This window comes from Pleurodeles waltl, chromosome 7 (assembly GCF_031143425.1).
Source record: "Pleurodeles waltl isolate 20211129_DDA chromosome 7, aPleWal1.hap1.20221129, whole genome shotgun sequence".
Lineage (NCBI taxonomy): Eukaryota > Metazoa > Chordata > Amphibia > Caudata > Salamandridae > Pleurodeles > Pleurodeles waltl.
Genome location: NC_090446.1, coordinates 1,415,319,382 through 1,415,333,431, shown reverse-complemented (window position 1 = coordinate 1,415,333,431; position 14,050 = coordinate 1,415,319,382). Strand labels below are relative to the sequence as shown.

General features: G+C 48.7%; 1 protein-coding gene across 2 annotated transcripts in view; it reads right to left on the bottom strand.

The window, feature by feature from the left end:
• Positions 1-258: 258 nt before the first annotated feature.
• LOC138246421 (alpha-tectorin-like) overlaps positions 259-14,050 on the bottom strand; it is a 119,352-nt gene continuing 105,560 nt past the window's right edge. For both annotated transcript variants that reach the window (XM_069201029.1, XM_069201030.1), the window contains 2 exons: positions 1,655-1,814; positions 259-980 (listed from right to left, as the gene is read on the bottom strand). In XM_069201029.1, coding sequence (XP_069057130.1) covers positions 808-980; positions 1,655-1,814 — 333 coding nt within the window. In that variant the 3' untranslated portion in view covers positions 259-807. The remainder of the gene's footprint in view (positions 981-1,654; positions 1,815-14,050) is intronic.

The window sequence follows — 14,050 nt, the reverse complement described above, 5'->3', positions numbered from 1 at the left end:
TCCATATGGTTTCGCTTAGGGTTTACAGTCTGAAAGGGCTATTAACTATGGCCTTAATTACCAATCAGTTTGTCATCTATACTTTACCAACAAGCGCAGGATGGAAATCCATGCAACTTCCTTCGACAACCAGACTCACACATGCAGACTTGACATGACTGATGCATGCGAGCACCTAGTACTGGATTAGGTTGCGGAGAATCAGTACATTTTATTTTCTTCCAACTCATTTTGCAATGATACACTTCACCGATAATATGTTACTTAGTAGCAATTTATTAGAATAGTGTATGAATTTGAGCATATTGTTTAAATGCATTTGGCATGAAGTAGAAGACTGGTATTTTCCCTGGCCTATACAGCATGACAGAGAAGTGTCAATTACAGATGTTCAGTATTGAACCGTGCAGAGCTTTGCATTGCTTCCAGACAATGTGCATAAGGAAAGGTTTTCTTTTTCCCACTGGAGGGGAACTTGTTTATCTTGTGATGATTCTTGACATAACAGCAGAAACACATCTCTTGGGCGGATTATGATAAGCCTATCAAAACAAACTAATGCGGTTTCCTTGTCTTTGGCTTGACATTCTGTACAAATTGCATGAAAGGAAGCAAAGGGTTTGGAAAACAACCTAAATGGAACTGAAGGACTCAGAGCTAAAGACCTAGTAACGTAGGTTGTTGTGGATGGGGGGATATGCGAATGAAGCAAACTATGGTTGCACTGAGATAATGCCATAAAATATGGGAAGCACGATGTATTACAGGCGACAGGCATTATTTCAGCAGTGGGGCTCGATCTAATGTCTAGATGCAGGAATCTGGGGCCTGGCAAAGGAAGAACCATTTGGATGGCTTGCAGACTTCAGAGATGGAGCATTCGTTCTTGGTACAGCTTGAGTCTCCATTAGGCTGACAGATGCACTTCTCTTCACAAGAGTCATCTTTCCAGAAGATGTCACCGAATTTCGCAAAGTTCACTGTTGGGGGTGGGGGAGGAGAAGGAGAGAAGAAAAAGACCATTAGATGGATTGATACCGCAAACACTTCTCTTGGAGGAAACAGTTGTATGGCAAGCTTGAAGTCCGAATGAAAATATTCAGCAATGAATGGGTTAGTGTCTATGCTGTAAATCGCTGCAGATGATGTGTGTGTGAGTGGATTCCTTTGGAGGGAAAGGAGAAAAGGGTCTGGGGGTATTAGGTGGGAAATAGAGTGTAAGGTAAGAGGACCAGCAGTAAAAGTTGCGGCGATACAGGATAGGTGAAGTAAAACTTAGACTTGTTCTTTACATTATGGCTATAAGGAGAGCTATTGCTCATAGGCATGCATAGTTTGGAGCTAAAATGTGTTGGAACACTGAAGATACCTCCCCTTACAAGACCAAATTATAAAAGGGACCAGCATCACTTAAAACAAAAAATAACCCGCACTAAGTGATGACACCATTCAGTCTACATATACTTAAATGTTACGAACTAAAACAAATGCTCCTTTTAACCACTTACTGGACTGAAGGACTAATGCCAAAGTGGGACACAAAGCTGCCTTAGTAAGGTTCGTTATATGTGTTTCTGACGGAGGTAACTTCAGAAACAAATGTTCAATACTATGAAACACGCTTTCACATGTAGCAGTCTCGTTGGTTGCTTACCACCAGCCACACAGCCACCAGGCACTTTGAAACTATCCACCCGGAACACCCAGCGGCCTGGAGTGCGGACGTTGGACGTGGATGCAATGTTAACAATGTCTGGAGTCCTAGAGCCTGGGATGTTGAAGTAGTGTTCCATGTCTCCAGCATTGAACCCAGCCTACAAAAAGAGGAACTCCATTATTAAGTTACAGTAACTCCAGGGAGACTAAGAAGGATAGCAACATACATGAGTACCAATAAAGCATCATCAATTGAAGGGAAATATTAACAACAGGAAATACCTGCTATATAGAAAGAGAAAGAAATACATGTGAAGGAAGAAAAATGGATTAAACAAGATATGCAAGAGGAACAAAACCTAGCCCAATTAAGAAGAGGAGCTAAGAATTTAAAAGTGAAAGGAGTAGAACATTTGCAAGATAAGCGGCAATTATGAGAAAAAAGGGATAAAGTAAAGGTGAGTGATGAAACAAAGAGAGAGTGAGAGAGAAAGAAAATTCACCCATAACATAAGATGGAGTCCTTGCTATAGTCAATTATGTAAATTCAGACTGATTCTAGTTTCAGTGGTAAAAATTCAAAATTGAGCAACACAGTTTTCCCGAATGCCTTGGGTTTGGCAAAATACTCTCATATTTGAAAAAGATCTTATCGGTACCCTCTTTAGCAAAAAGTGAGACATCTTCCAATTTTACTTCTTCGACAATCGAGTTTTCATGACTGATGTGGTCCTGAATCCGCTATCATTTATGAAGTTGGCAGTGTTCTCTGCATTCAAGAGGCCAGAGAGGTAGTGCTCAAGTACAACCAAAAAGGTTTTTCAATGTCGGTTCCACCCTTTTCAAACTCAAACAGCAGCCTCTAATTTACCAGATTACTGTGATTAAATGTTCTTTTCTGCCATTGCTACAACTACTTCTTAATGTGTGTGTACTTACGTAGTTATATGACTTCACTCAAAGGATTGATGATCTTGACTCAAAACATAACGAACACACGCCTGGGGTCCCAGCCTGCCTGATGAGTGCTCACCTGTTTAACTACAGGGATCGAGACACTATCTTCTGTGCAGCCTGAAAGAACTCTGATTGCATTTTGAAAATGCCCCTATCATGGTTTATCCAGACTACACTAGGGTATGCAACAGAGGCAGTGATTTGTTGATGTCGTTAAGCAGAAGCTCAGAGCCCTCAATGTCCCCTATATTTTGTTCCAGCTAAGCTGAATGTGTTCTTTAACTCTACAGCTCATTTTTTTGAAACACTCGAACAGGCATGGGAGTAGGCCTCAGAGAGGGTAGACCTTCCATGACAAGGGAAACCTGGGACCTCGGAGACCAAGATGCAGTGGGGGGCCTTCAGCAGGGCCTGCGGCCACAAAGGAGACAACACATGAGGTCTTGCAGGACCCAACCTGCTGCTCACTGGCCTTGTTCCTTTTTTGAAACCCAGGTGGAACAGGGAGCCGTTGGAGGGGATGGGGCAGCCCCAGGTTCCTGGATACGATGTCCACACCATGACAATGCTTTTATATGCTGTTCTATAAGGGAGTTTCATTTTGGGGGGAAACCTAGGCAATCTATTGTTGCCGTTTACTGTTCTGATTAGGGGCTGATGCGTAATCCTGGACTGTAGGGGGTTCTCTGGCACTGACTACTAATTTTTCCTTTTTTCCTCCTTTGCTTATTGCTGTTTTTTTTAGGGTTTGAAGGGGAGGGTATGTGTTGTGTGCATTGGGGGTGCGGTGAGCGACAAAACTTTCCCACATTGGCAAAGTGGGTAGTTCAGAACCCATGCAAGGGAAGTGTAGGGTGAGGAGGGGGGTTTTGCTCAGGTTTACACGGCTAGATTTGGTAAGACAAATGACTGCACAATGACACCTTGGTGAGTACCATGGGGGAGACCGCGAGTGGGATGCCTGTTGCCTGTAGAGTGGGAGAATGATACAAGTCGGTTGAATTACCCAGTCTCATAGTGATGCCTTGGCAGTCCTCTTGTGGTATGTCAGTGGGTTATAAAATCAAATGGGGGTGGTCATGCAATACATCCATAGACACTTCCTGGACTTTGTGTTCTTCCAGGAAACTCACTTATTGGGGAACACATGCTGCTGACTTCAGAGGAGTTAATATACTGTGTTAGCACTTATGGGGTTCCCAAGGGGTTTGCATGGAGTGGTGGTCCTGGCAAAAATAGCTACACCCTTCGAGGATTAGCGTCAAAGGGTGGACTCAGGAGGTTGTTTTGTGGTGGCGTGAGGAGAGTAGGACAGGAAAACCCTCCTTATTGTTAATGTATATGCCCCTCTGCGGCTCCACTTGCAGGTATTGTAGGCTCTGAGCCCCATCCTTTAGGGCACTGCCTGTGATTTGCATATAATAGGGGTGATTTCAATGCAGTTATGGATTAATACCTGGATAAGCATCCTTCCCAGCTGCTGGAACCTGGGGTGACATCTGCATTGGCATGCTTTGAACGCCCATTGGGGCTGGTGGATGTATGGAGGTACCTTCACCCTGCTGCTAGGCAATATTCCTTACTTTCCATAGTCCAAGGGACACTGATGCACCTGGAATACATATTCTTTGCACTGCCAGAAAGGGAATGGATGAGAGAGGCTAGGGATCCAGGCCATAGGAATCGGACCACTCACCCCAGCTGGTCTGTCTGGGGGCCTAGCCAGGTGGCTGGTCGCAGAGCTAGCTTGATGTCTGGGCTTTGCCGGCGCTGAGGGTAGACACACACATATTTTGAGAAAAAAACAGGGGTCAATGGCCTCTCTGGTTACCCCGTGAGAAGCATTGAAGACAGTGCTCAGGGATAGGGCCCAGAACACAATTGCAGATTGTTGGACCTGGCTTTTTGACGGGGTCATCCCCAAACTTTTTGCCTCCTTCCTCCTACTTTTTCTGACCTGTTGTTGTTGGCTTTTGACCTCTGGGCACTTTACCACTGCTAACCAGTGCTAAAGTGCATATGCTCTGTGTGTAAATTGTACTATTGATTGGTTTATCCATGATTGGCTATTTAATTTACTTATAAGTCCCTAGTAGAGTGCACTATATGTCCCTAGGGCCTGTAGATTAAATGCTACTAGTGGGCCCGCAGCACTGGTTGTGCCACCCACTTCAGTAGCCCCTTAACCTTGTCTCAGGTCTGCCATTGCAAGGCCTGTGTGTGCAGTTTCACTGTTACTTCGACTTGGCATTTAAAAGTACTTGCCAAGCCTAGAACTTCCCTTTTTCTATATATAAGTCACCCCTAATGAGTGCCCTAGGTAAACCCTAGAGCCGGGTGCTGTGTGGGTAAAAGGCAGGACATGTACCTATGTAGCTATATGTCCTGGTAGTGTAAAACTCCTAAATTCGTTTTTACACTACTGTGAGGCCTTCTCCCTTCATAGGCTAACATTGGGGCTGCCCTCATACACTGTTGAAGTGGCAGCTGCTGATCTGAAAGGAGCAGGAAGGTCATATTTAGCGGAGGGAGGGTACAGAGCCCCAGGGGGGAAGACCAGGTTCAGGCTGTCATCCCTGACCTGGTGGAAGGGAGAGTGGTTAAAGGGTGCCCAGCACCTGGGGCTACTGCCCCCCACTCTCCACAGCCACAGTGGTGGGAGAGCTTTGAGGGGCCTGGCTCTCATCCCTGGCAGCTGTCAGTAACCACTGTGGCTTGCTGTCCGGGTGGACAGAGTTATCCTTGGGGAGGGGACAAGTGTCACACCCCGGGGGTAGAGTGGGCAACACCACTGTGTTGGTCCTGGTGGTACTATCCTGCTCCTGGGATACATCTGTGAGCAAAGTAAGGTTAGGTGCTGCACAGCTGGGATCCGCAGGTAAGGAGAAAGGTTCCCCATGGGTTGGCTTAGTGGGCCCTGAGAGTATGGACAGAGGGATCCAATTGGAGTCAGGAAGGTGAAGAACTGGAGCATGCCCTTGCTGTTGTGGGCCTGGGTCCTTGTTCTGTCGCCTCAAACAGGGAAGTACATCAGTATAGTGATTGTTCTCCCCTGGCTTTAGGCTGGTAGGGGGTCATGTTGGACCTGGCTTTTTAATGGGGTCATCCCCAAACTTTTTGCCTCCTTCCTCCTATTTCTTCTGACCTGTTGTTGTTGGCTTTTGACCTCTGGGCACTTTACCACTGCTAACCAGTGCTAAAGTGCATATGCTCTCTGTGTAAATTGTACTATTGATTGGTTTATCCATGATTGGCTATTTAATTTACTTATAAGTCCGTAGTAGAGTGCACTATATGTGCCTAGGGCCTGTAGATTAAATGTTACTAGTGGGCCTGCAGCACTGGTTGTGCCACCCACTTCAGTAGCCCCTTAACCTTGTCTCAGGCCTGCCATTGCAAGGCCTGTGTGTGCAGTTTCACTGTCACTTCGACTAAAAGTACTTGCCAAGCCTAGAACCCCCCTTTTTCTACATGTAAGTCATCCCTAATGAGTGCCCTAGGTAAACCCTAGAGCAGGGTGCTGTGTGGGTAAAAGGCAGGACATGTACCTGTGTAGTTATATGTCCTGGTAGTGTAAAACTCCTAAATTCGTTTTTACACTACTGTGAGGCCTGCTCCCTTCATAGGCTAACATTGGAGCTGCCCTCATACACTGTTGAAGTGGCAGCTGCTGATCTGAAAGGAGCAGGAAGGTCATATTTAGTATGGGCAGAATGGTAATATAAAATCCTGCTGACTGGTGAAGTCGGATTTAATATTACTATTCTAGGGCATTCTTCATCCCAAAGGGCATCACGTTGAAGTGGAAGTGCCCATTTGGGGTAGAGAATGCTGACCTCTCCTTTGCCCCCTCAGTTAAGGCAATCTGCCAGTACCCAGATGTTAAATCAAACGTACTGATGTACTTGGCAGCTCCTAACCGATCAATGAGCTCATCAGCTCGGGGGATGGGGTGTGCGTCAGTCTTGCTGACCGCATTGAGACCCCGGTAGTCCACACAGAACCTAAGTTATGGAGTGGCACCAGGAGCAGCAGCCTTTGGGACCAATGCCACTGGGCTGGCCCAGGACTGCTCGAGTGCTCAATAACCCCTAGGGTAACATTTTGGAGACTTCCTCCTTAATGCAAGCCCCGACCTTGTCAGTCACCCTGTAAACCTTATGTTTAACAGGTGTACTGTCCCCAGTGTCCACATCATGTGTGCACAGGTGTGTGACTACTGGGATCAGGGTAAACAGCGAGGCGAACTGTCCCAACACGTGGCGACAGTCCCTCTGCTGTTCCTCAGTCAGGGAGGGGGAGAGGATCGCTCCCTCCACAGACCCATCTTTCTCTCCTGCGGACAGGAGGTCAGGAAGAGGCTCACTCTCTTCCTCCACCCCGTCATCTGTCGCTAGGAGCATGGACAGCTCAGTTCGCTCAAAGTGTGGTTTGAGGCGGTTGACATGTAGGACCCTCAAAGGATTCCTGGGGGATTGCAAGTCTACCAGATAGGTGACCTCGCTCTTTCTTTCCACCACCTAAAAAAGGCCCAATCCACTTATCTTGGAGAGCCCTAGGCTCCACTGGTGCCATGACCCACACTTTTTGTCCAGGCTGAAACTCAACCAGAGTGGCATTCTGGTCGTACCACCGTTTCATATCATCCTGGCTTGCTTCCAGGTTCTCCTGAGCGAGACTCCTGAAGCGGGCAGTCTGGTTTCTTAGTGCCAGCATGTACCTGAATACATCCTGGGGGAGTTTACTAGGAGTTTTCTCCAAAGCTTCCTTAACCAGACTCAAAGGTCCCCTCACAGGGTTTCCATAAATTAGCTCAAAGGGACTAAAACCAAGTCCCTTTTGAGGCGCCTCCCTGTAGACGAACAGAAGGCATGGCAAGAGGACGTCCCACTTCCGCCTCAAGGGCTCTGACAGGCCCATGATCATGCCTTTTAAGGTGCGGTTGAATCTCTCAACCAGACCATTACTTTGGGGATGGTAAGGGGTGGTGAACTTGTAGGTTAACCCACACTCCTTCCACAGAGACTTCATATACGTGGACATGAAGTTGGTACCCCTATCAGATACCACTTCCTTGGGGAACCCCATGCGGGTAAAAACCCCCATTAAAGCACGACCCACCACAGGGGAAGTGATTGATCTCAAAGGAATGGCTTCTGGGTACCGGGTGGCATGGTCCACCAAGACCAGGATAAACCTGTTGCCCATGGCTGTCTTGGAAAACAGAGGCCCCGCAATGTCAATGCCTATCCTCTCAAAGGGAGTACTGACAACAGGCAAAGGTTGGAGGGGAGCCTTACATTTCCTCCCACTCTTGCCACTTGTCTGACAAGTCTGACAAGACCTGCAATGTGCATCAGAGTGCCTGCGTATTAGAGGCCAGTAAAAGTGGATGACAAGCCTCTCAAAGGTCTTGTCCTGCCCCAAATGTCCAGCTAAAGGCACATCATGAGCTAACCCCAGTAGGAAGGCCCTGAAGCACTGGGGTACCTCCAGCACACGGGCTGACCCAGGCTCAGGAATCTTAGGCTCGCTATACAGGAGGTCATCCTCCCAATAAATCAAATGTGATCCTGGCTCCTTGCCAGTCGCCTGGTGTGCCGCCTGCTGCCGCAAACCTTCCAAAGTAGGTCATGACTTCTGTGCTGCACAGAATGCTTCCCTGGTGGGCCCCCCTTCCTGCTGCCACTGCGACAGCTCAGGGACCTCCCCCAGTTCAGCCACCTGTTCCCCTGTAGGCTCCGGGGCATCACCCTCAGGCTCTGCCTCCTCCCGGACCGTGGGAACTTCTGGGGCCATTTTCCTGCGCCCCCTGCCCTTCCTCTTCTTGGTGGTCCCCTGGGCCACTGTTTCAGGCTCCAGGGGCTCTTGTCTACCCTGATTGCCTGCCATAGACCGGGTGGATACGCATACCCACCCAGGCAGACCCAACATCTCCAAGTGAGACCTGTGTTCCACCTCCTTCCAAGGGGAATCCTCCAGGTCGTTGCATAGCAAACAATCAACAGGCATGGTTGGACTCACAGCTACTTTCCAGGAACCTGAACCCCCCCCCCCCCCATTCAAAGGGAACCTGCGCCACTCTGCAGAGGCGCTCAGAGTTGCTACCGCAACTACTTGGTGAAGTACCCGGGGATCAATCTGCTCTTCAGACACCAGGTGACTCCTCACTGTAGTCACACTGGCTCCTGTGTCTCTCAGAGCCTCCACCCTCTGTCCATTGATGGTCACCCATTGCCTGTACTTCTTAGTGTTATCAGGCACTAGGTTTCTCTGGACCATCTCACTGTCCCCTAGTGAGACAAGGGTAATTTCTGCTGGTTCCCACCCACCTGAAACCAACTTCTCCTCAATCGCTACACTGGTCTAACCTGGGACGGTGCACCAGTGGGTGCCGGTGTACTTTTGGGGCATTTGGGGTCCCCCCTCACATGACCCACCTGGTCACATGCATAGCACTTACGTGGGGGACCACCTGCCACTGACCTCCGTTTGGACAACCATGGCTTCTTTTCACTGGGGGGTTGGGAATCCTTACCCTGGAAATCAGTTCGGGGCCCTTTAGAGAACTCCCCCTGTTTGCCCTTACCCCCCCCCTTTCTTCTGAGAGGGACCCTGCCCATCCCTGGCGTGGTCTCCCCCATACCTCTTTTGGACCCTGGTGCTCTCCCAGCGGTCCGCTTCCTGCGCAAGCTTCCTGGGGTCAGTCAGCTTGCTGTCAATGAGGTGCTGGCGCAGCTATAGAAAACATAAACTGTACAAGTGCTCCCAAGCAATTAAATTGTAAAGCCCCTCATACGTGTTTACCTTACTGCCCTTCACCCAACCATCCAGTGACCTGCAAAAAGAATCAATACATTCCAACCATGTTTGGGATTCCTTTCTCTTGTAGGATCTAATTTTCTCCTTGTACTGCTCAGGGGTGAGACCATACCTGGTGAGTAAGGCCTCCTTCATGACAGGGTAGGTGAGATCCTGAGCATCCCCTAAGGCTGTCAGTGTGTCCCTCCCCTCTGCCTCAAAATGCTTCCACAGGGCTGCCCCCCAATGAGCTTCAGGGACCAGGTTCATGTGGAGAGCTGACTCATAACCCTTGAACCACAATTAGATATCATCCTCCCTCTTATAATCCCTCACAAGGTCTTTTGGGATGTGTACCCTTCTCTCAGGCTGCACTGAAGGATTGCTGCCACCATCCCTACTGGGCTGACTCCTCTGATCTATCTCTTTTAAACTGAGCTCATAAGCCATTGCTAACTTCCTTTCCTCAATGGCCAGCCTTCTCTGTTCCATCTCTAGACTGAGCTTTTTCAGCTCCAATTGGTACTCCCTTTCTGCCTGTCTGTCCTGTAACTCTTCAGGTGTAAGACCCTTGGAGGATACACTGCTACTTGCCCTAGAGACTCTTTCCCTGGGAATAACAGGTCCCCCCACTATACCATTATGTACTGATTGCTCTCCCACCTCATCCTCCTCGTCCTCCTCATCCTCAGTGTGCCCTCCAGTGCTTCTGGTTGTCACCCAGGCCCTCAGCGCCTTTTTCAGCTCATCCTTCTTGGAAGAGCTCTTAATGGGACAACCAAAATTTTTACAAAACTGCTTTAGCTGAGCCTTGTTAGAACTATCCAATTGCTTCAGGTCACAAACAGCTTCAACTGATGCATCTCCAAGTAGAGACATGATGAAAGGTAAAAAGAGTGCAAAGTTCCAAATGCAGAAACAAGTTCCCAAATGATGTTCCAGAAAAGTCAATCACAGGATCAGCGAAAAAAGAAACTGAATGCAGAGCAAAAACAGTCCAAATAGAAAAAAATAAAAATCACAAGACTAGTAGTATGTGGTCACGTAGTGGTCTGAACTCAAACAGAAGTGTACACTTAATTACTGTATGTCAAGTACAAATACAAGTCCAAATCCCAACCGCTGATCACCAATGTTAGAAATGGGTTCTTTGGTTGACAGTCAGGTTACCCCCTGTTCAAGCAAGGACCCTCACTCTAGTCAGGGTAAAAGAGAATCACCCTCAGCTAACCCCTGCTTACCCCCTTGGTAGCTTGGCAGAGCAGTAGGCTTAACTTCAGAGTGCTAGGTGTAAAGTATTTGTACCAACACATAGAGTAACTTAATGAAAAACACTACAAAATGACACAACACCAGTTTAGAAAAATAGGAAATATTTATCTAAACAAAACAAGACCAAAACGACAAAAATCCGACATACACAAGTCAAGTTATGAATTTTTAAAGATTAAACTCAAAAATAGCGCTTAGAAACAAAAAATGCTTCGATGAGATGTTAACACGGTGTCGTGACGGAGTCGTTCCCAACAAGCCGACACCAGCGGCGCCGGACACGGAGTTGCGTAGACCCCCAAGTACAGTACTTTTGGTGAAGAGTGAAAACAAGCCGATGCGCGAAGTCGGGGATCGTGGCGTCTGTGCGAAACGTTGAATCCACGCACTTCGAGCGGCCTCGGTCACGACGGGGTGCGGCGACTTCCACGGAGCCACGGACTTCAGCGGGGCTGCAGCGGCGTCGGGCCTGCGAAGAGCGTCGCGTTCCAGCAAAGGTCACGGCGTTGGGTGCAGGCAGCGTTACCGGATTCAGCAGCGGCGTCGGTCCGGAGTCGTCCGAAGTCGATTTCCTTGGATTTCCACCAGCTTTCCTTTCAAGGGCCCAGGGACTGGATAGGGCACCACTTGTCAGAGCAGGAGTCTCTCCAGAGACTCCAGGGGCTGGCAGAGAGAAGTCTTTGCTGTCCCTGAGACTTCAAGCAACAGGAGGCAAGTTCTAAATCAAGCCCTTGGAGATTTCTTCACAAGATGGAAGACACACAAAGTCCAGTCTTTGCCCTCTTACTCTGGCAGAAGCAGCACTGCAGGAAAGCTCCACAAAGCACAGTCACAGGCAGGGCAGCACTTCTTCCTCAGCTATCAGCTCTTCTCCAGGCAGAGGTTCCTCTTGGTTCCAGAAGTGTTTCCCCATTCTGTAGATTTGGGTGCCCTTCGTATACCCATTTTAGTCTTTGAAGTCACCTTTCTTCAAAGGGGACTCACACCTACTTGTGAAAATCCTGCCTTGCCCAGGCAAGGCCTCAGACACTCACCAGGGGGTTGGAGTCTGTATTGTCAGAGGCAGGCACAGTCCTTTCAGATTAGAGTGACCACTCCACCCCACCCTCCTAGCAGAGATGGCTAATCAGGAAATGCAGGTTACACCCCAGCTCCCTTTGTGTCACTGTCTAGTGTGAGGTGAAAAACAACCCAACTGTCAAACTTATCCAGACAGGGAATCCACAAACAAGGCAGAGTTGCAGAATGGTTTAAGCAAGAACATGCTCACTTTCTAAAAGTGTCATTCTCAAACACACAATCTCAAAACCAACTTTACTAAAAGATGTATTTTTAAATTGTGAGTTCAGGGACCCCAAACTCCACATGTCCATCTACTCTCTAGTGGAATCTACACTTTAATCATATTTAAAGGTAGCCCCCATATTATCCTATGAGCGAGACAGACCTTGCAACAGTGAAAAACGAAATTGGCAGTATTTCACTGTCAGGACATATAAACCACATTACTATGTGTCCTACCTTATCCATACACTGCACCCTGCCCTTGGGGCTACCTAGGGCCTATCTTAGGGGTGCCTTACATGTAAGAAAAGGGAAGGTTTAGGCCTGGCAAGTGGGTACACTTGCCAAGTCGAATTTGCAGTGTAAAAATACACACACAGACACTGCAGTGGCAGGTCTGAGACATGATTACAGGGTTACTTGTGTGGGTGGCACAACCAGTGCTGCAGGCCCACTAGTAACATTTGATTAACAGGCCATGGGCACCTCTAGTGCACTTTACTAGGGACTTAACAGTAAAACAAATATGCCAATCATGGAGAACCAATTAGATACACATTTTTGTAAAGGAGCACTTGCACTTTAGCACTGGTTAGCAGTGGTAAAGTGCCCAGAGTAACAAAAACAGTAGAATCATAGCACACATCAACAACCTGGGGAACAGAGGCAAAAAGTTAAGGGAGACCACGCCAAGGATGAAAAGTCTAACACCACTTTTAGAAAGTGAGCATTTCTTTGCACTTAAATCTTTCTGTGCCCTTCAATCCACGTCTGGCTAGGTTTAGTTGACAGCTCCTTGTGCATTCACTCAGACACACCCCAAACACAGGGTACTCAGCTTCACTTGCATACATCTGCATTTTGAATGGGTCTTCCTGGGCTGGGAGGGTGGAGGGCCTTCCCTCACACAGAGGACTGCCACACCCCCTACTGGGACTCTGGCAGACAGGATTGAACTGAAAGGGGGCTTGGTGCATTTCTTAGACACTCTTTGAAGTCACCCCCACTTCAAAGGCACAACTTAGTATAAAACAGGGCCTCTGCCCTACCTCATCAGACACTTGCTGGAGAAGAAACCTGAACCAGAAACTACATCCTGCCAAAGAGAACTGCCTGGCTGCTCAAATGACTCACCTGTCTGCTTTTTTACAAAGGACTGCTGCCTTGCTGTTGGCCTGCTGCCTTGCTGAACTCTTGTCTGGCTGTAAAAGAGTTCTCCAAGGGCTTGGATAGAGCTTGCCTCCTGTTTCCTGAAGTCTCAGGACCAAAAAGACTACTCTTTTTCGTGTGGACTCTTCGTGCGCTGAAAATTTCGACGCACAGCTTGTTCCGTGGCGAGAAAAACGCCGCACACCGACGCTGATCAACGCGACGCCTTCGGGGCGACCGGAACTTCGATGCACAGCCTCGCAAGGACAACGCCGCCCGACTTCCAGAGAGGAAATCGACATGACGCCTGCAGTGTGAGCGAAACTTCGACGCACAGCCCCGCGGAACGTCGTGCAGCCGGAAAACAAGCAGGAGAAACCACGCACAGACCCTGGGACATCTGGTAATCCCCGCGACCCACAGAAAGAGACTGTCCGTGCACTGGAAAACAACGCACGACTTCCCCGCGTGAAAAATAACGACGCAAGTCCGTGTGTGCTGGGGAGAAATCGACGCACACCCTTTTTCCACGTATCTCTTCTTCTGCGGCCCTTTGTGGAGATTTTCCACTCCAAACCAGGTACTTTGTGCTTGAAAGACTTAAGACACTTTGGGGGTCATTCTGACTTTGGCGGGCGGCGGAGGACGCCCGCCAAAGTCCCGCCGTCAGAATACCGCTGCGCGGTCAGAAGACCGCCGCGGTAATTCTGAGTTTCCCGCTGGGCTGGCGGGCGAACGCCAGAAGGCCGCCCGCCAGCCCAGCGGGAAACCCCCTTCCATGAGGATGCCGACTCCGAATGGAGCCGGCGGAGTGGAAGGGGTGCGACGGGTGCAGTTGCACCCGTCGCGATTTTCAGTGTCTGCTTGGCAGACACTGAAAATCTTGGTGGGGCCCTGTTTGGGGGCCCCTGCAGTGCCCATGCCAGTACTT